Source organism: Pteropus vampyrus, unplaced genomic scaffold, assembly GCF_000151845.1.
Source record: "Pteropus vampyrus isolate Shadow unplaced genomic scaffold, Pvam_2.0 Scaffold72, whole genome shotgun sequence".
Lineage (NCBI taxonomy): Eukaryota > Metazoa > Chordata > Mammalia > Chiroptera > Pteropodidae > Pteropus > Pteropus vampyrus.
In genome coordinates, this window is record NW_011888853.1 from 2,977,862 (window position 1) to 2,980,471 (window position 2,610).

The 2,610-nt window shown below is 39.5% G+C and overlaps 1 protein-coding gene across 1 annotated transcript in view; it reads left to right on the forward strand.

Moving 5' to 3' along the window:
* The window catches only part of MFSD11 (major facilitator superfamily domain containing 11), a 28,092-nt gene that overhangs the window by 3,040 nt on the left and 22,442 nt on the right, over positions 1–2,610 (forward strand). Inside the window, exons 3-6 of the mRNA XM_023531628.1 lie at positions 215–318; positions 442–538; positions 1,585–1,643; positions 2,155–2,299. Coding sequence (XP_023387396.1) covers positions 215–318; positions 442–538; positions 1,585–1,643; positions 2,155–2,299 — 405 coding nt within the window. The remainder of the gene's footprint in view (positions 1–214; positions 319–441; positions 539–1,584; positions 1,644–2,154; positions 2,300–2,610) is intronic.

Sequence of the window (2,610 nt, forward strand, 5' to 3'; positions counted from 1 at the left end):
TGTGCTGAGCTGTTGGCAAAGGCCAGTTGCAAACCCTCATTCAGTGTCGTTGATTTTACAAATTTGAAATAATAAATTGAGAAATGAGTAGGTCACATTTGTTCGTTTTCAACACGAGAGAAGTCCTTTACAGGTTGACTTTTAAAAGAGAGTCCTCAGAATTGATTCCTAGAAGGCATAACTGGCATTCTGTTTCAGGTATCGTTTGACTATAATACGTTGACCTGTTATATTTTAGCATGTACATTGCCGTTTTTATCCAGCCTTTCCCATGGTCCTTCTACACAGCCTCTGTTTTCATTGGAATTGCAGCTGCTGGTAAGCATGTTCATGTTCATTTTCTTCATTTCCCCGGGGCTCATCTAAGAGGATCGTGGATGTGTTCGGTATGCGAAGCCGAGCTATTCCACTCCCCTGCTCACCTTTGGGTTTGAATTTTAGTGCTTTGGACAGCACAAGGAAACTGCTTGACGGTGAATTCAGATGAGCACACTATTGGGAGAAACAGTGGAATCTTCTGGGCACTTTTACAATCCAGGTAATAATCTTTTTGGAGCTCAATCTTTAAATTTTTTTTTTTTTTTTAGAGAACTCAGATCTTCTATGTTACGTGACTTAAGTTCCTAGATGCATATGCTATAGATTTAACATTTCATAGAATTACTTAAAATGCATGTATCGGCCTCAAATGCATTAGAACTTATGATTAGTAAATAGAAAATAGGATTAACTACAGCGTATTTAGCATTGATTATACTTCAGGGACCACTGGGTTCATTACTTAATTTCAGTAATTTTCACAAATTTATAAGATGAGGAAACCTGCAGTTGAGAAAGCAGAGGCTTAAAAGTTAAGTAACTGATTCGATTTAAACCATCATCATCTGGATCCCAGAGGCCACATCCTTCTGACCTGCCTACACTACCTGATAGCTATTTATTTATATATAACAGTGAGATTAACTCCGTCAACGGTGAACTATATAGCGTGTTATATATTTTCTAAGTAAGAAACAACATCATCCTGTCATGAAATTTGTCCTGAGGATCTACCCTCATGGATCCTGCCTAAACCTTTGGCATTGATAAGGCTTAACAAGTGCAAATGTTTAGTTTTAAGGAGTTGCACATTAAGAAACTGGACTGTGGGTAAACGATTCTTCTCTAGGAAAGTGTGCAAAATAAAGTATCTGATTAGCTGCAGATAACTAAATCAAGGACTTTTTTTTTTTAGATTCTTGAAAATATAGGATTTTAGAATTAACATAAGCTTGTTTCTCAGGAGTCGTTTCCAGAGTTCTAATAATAAATCACATGCTTCAGAGTGAGTCAAGACTTCTTTGAAGGGCGGTTCTGAATCAGGTTACTGTCACGTGAAGGGAGACTGAACTCCATCTGGGTCAGTTAAGGTTTTAGAAAGAGTCAGGGTGCAGTTGTTGCTTTTAAATGATTTAGGGTGGGTTAGTACTTTCGAAATTATATGTACCTCCATCTTCCTCTCTTTTTAACAAGTAATGGAAAAATTGTTTAAAAACTAAATACGAAAATAATTTCCCAACAGTCTCTTCCCCCTTCTCCCCCCAGCTTGTTCTTTGGAAATCTCTACATATATTTTGCTTGGCAAGGGAAAACTCAAATATCAGGTTTGTTTTATTTATTTTGCTTTATTCAGATACATGCAAAGCATAACAGCAGTTCTACAAAAATACCCATTATTGCTTTGTTGAGATGGTTCTGATGAACATTGGCATTTAACGTTCTCAGATTTTAGTAACTCTTCCCCCTGGATCATATTATTAAGTTAGGATTAGAGTTATTGACTGAGCTTCAAGTGGCATCTCGATGTGGGAGAAGGTGCTGCTGTGAATGAGGATACGCGTGCGTTGCCAGGCTTTTGAACTCAATTGTTTTGTTTGTATGCTGCTTTGATTAAAAGAATATGATTAAGTTCTCGTGTTTTTCTCTTGGCTCATTAGTATTTCTTTAACCGAAAGACAGGTGGAGATACCCTGTGTATCTCCTGTCCTAGGTTTTTACTGATACGATAAAGTAAAAATTTAATGAAGCGTTTTGACGGTTATAAACAAACTGTGAACATCGTGCTAACTCTGCAGTTGTTTGTACCGTCAGTGTTGTCTTCTTGTCTCTTCCCAGAGAGTGACCGAAGAACAGTGTTTATTGCCCTGACAGTGATTAGCCTCGTGGGGACAGTTCTTTTCTTTCTCATTCGGAAACCAGATCCTGAAAACGTCCTGGGAGAAGATGAGTCTTCTGATGATCAGGACCTAGATGTCAGCGAGTAAGACGTGGGAAACGGGTGGGAAACGGGTCCTTTTTATTCAAAAGTATATTTAGAGTAGATGCAGTCTAGAGATTACCAATCTTGTTATAGCCCTAACTGCTGCCCGACTTGGGGCAGACAGGAGGGTGTAAAGTTTTAACGTAATTAAGGGGCGGAGGAGGAAGAGGTAGACAGAGGCGGGGCAGGTGGGGGGGGTGCATACTTGCAGGACCTGGAGGCGGGGCTCATTTTGGAATTCTTGTACTGGAATGGCTTCCTGTGATATCTCACGGAGCTGAGTGGGGAGCGATGCGCATGTGAGTGCTAGC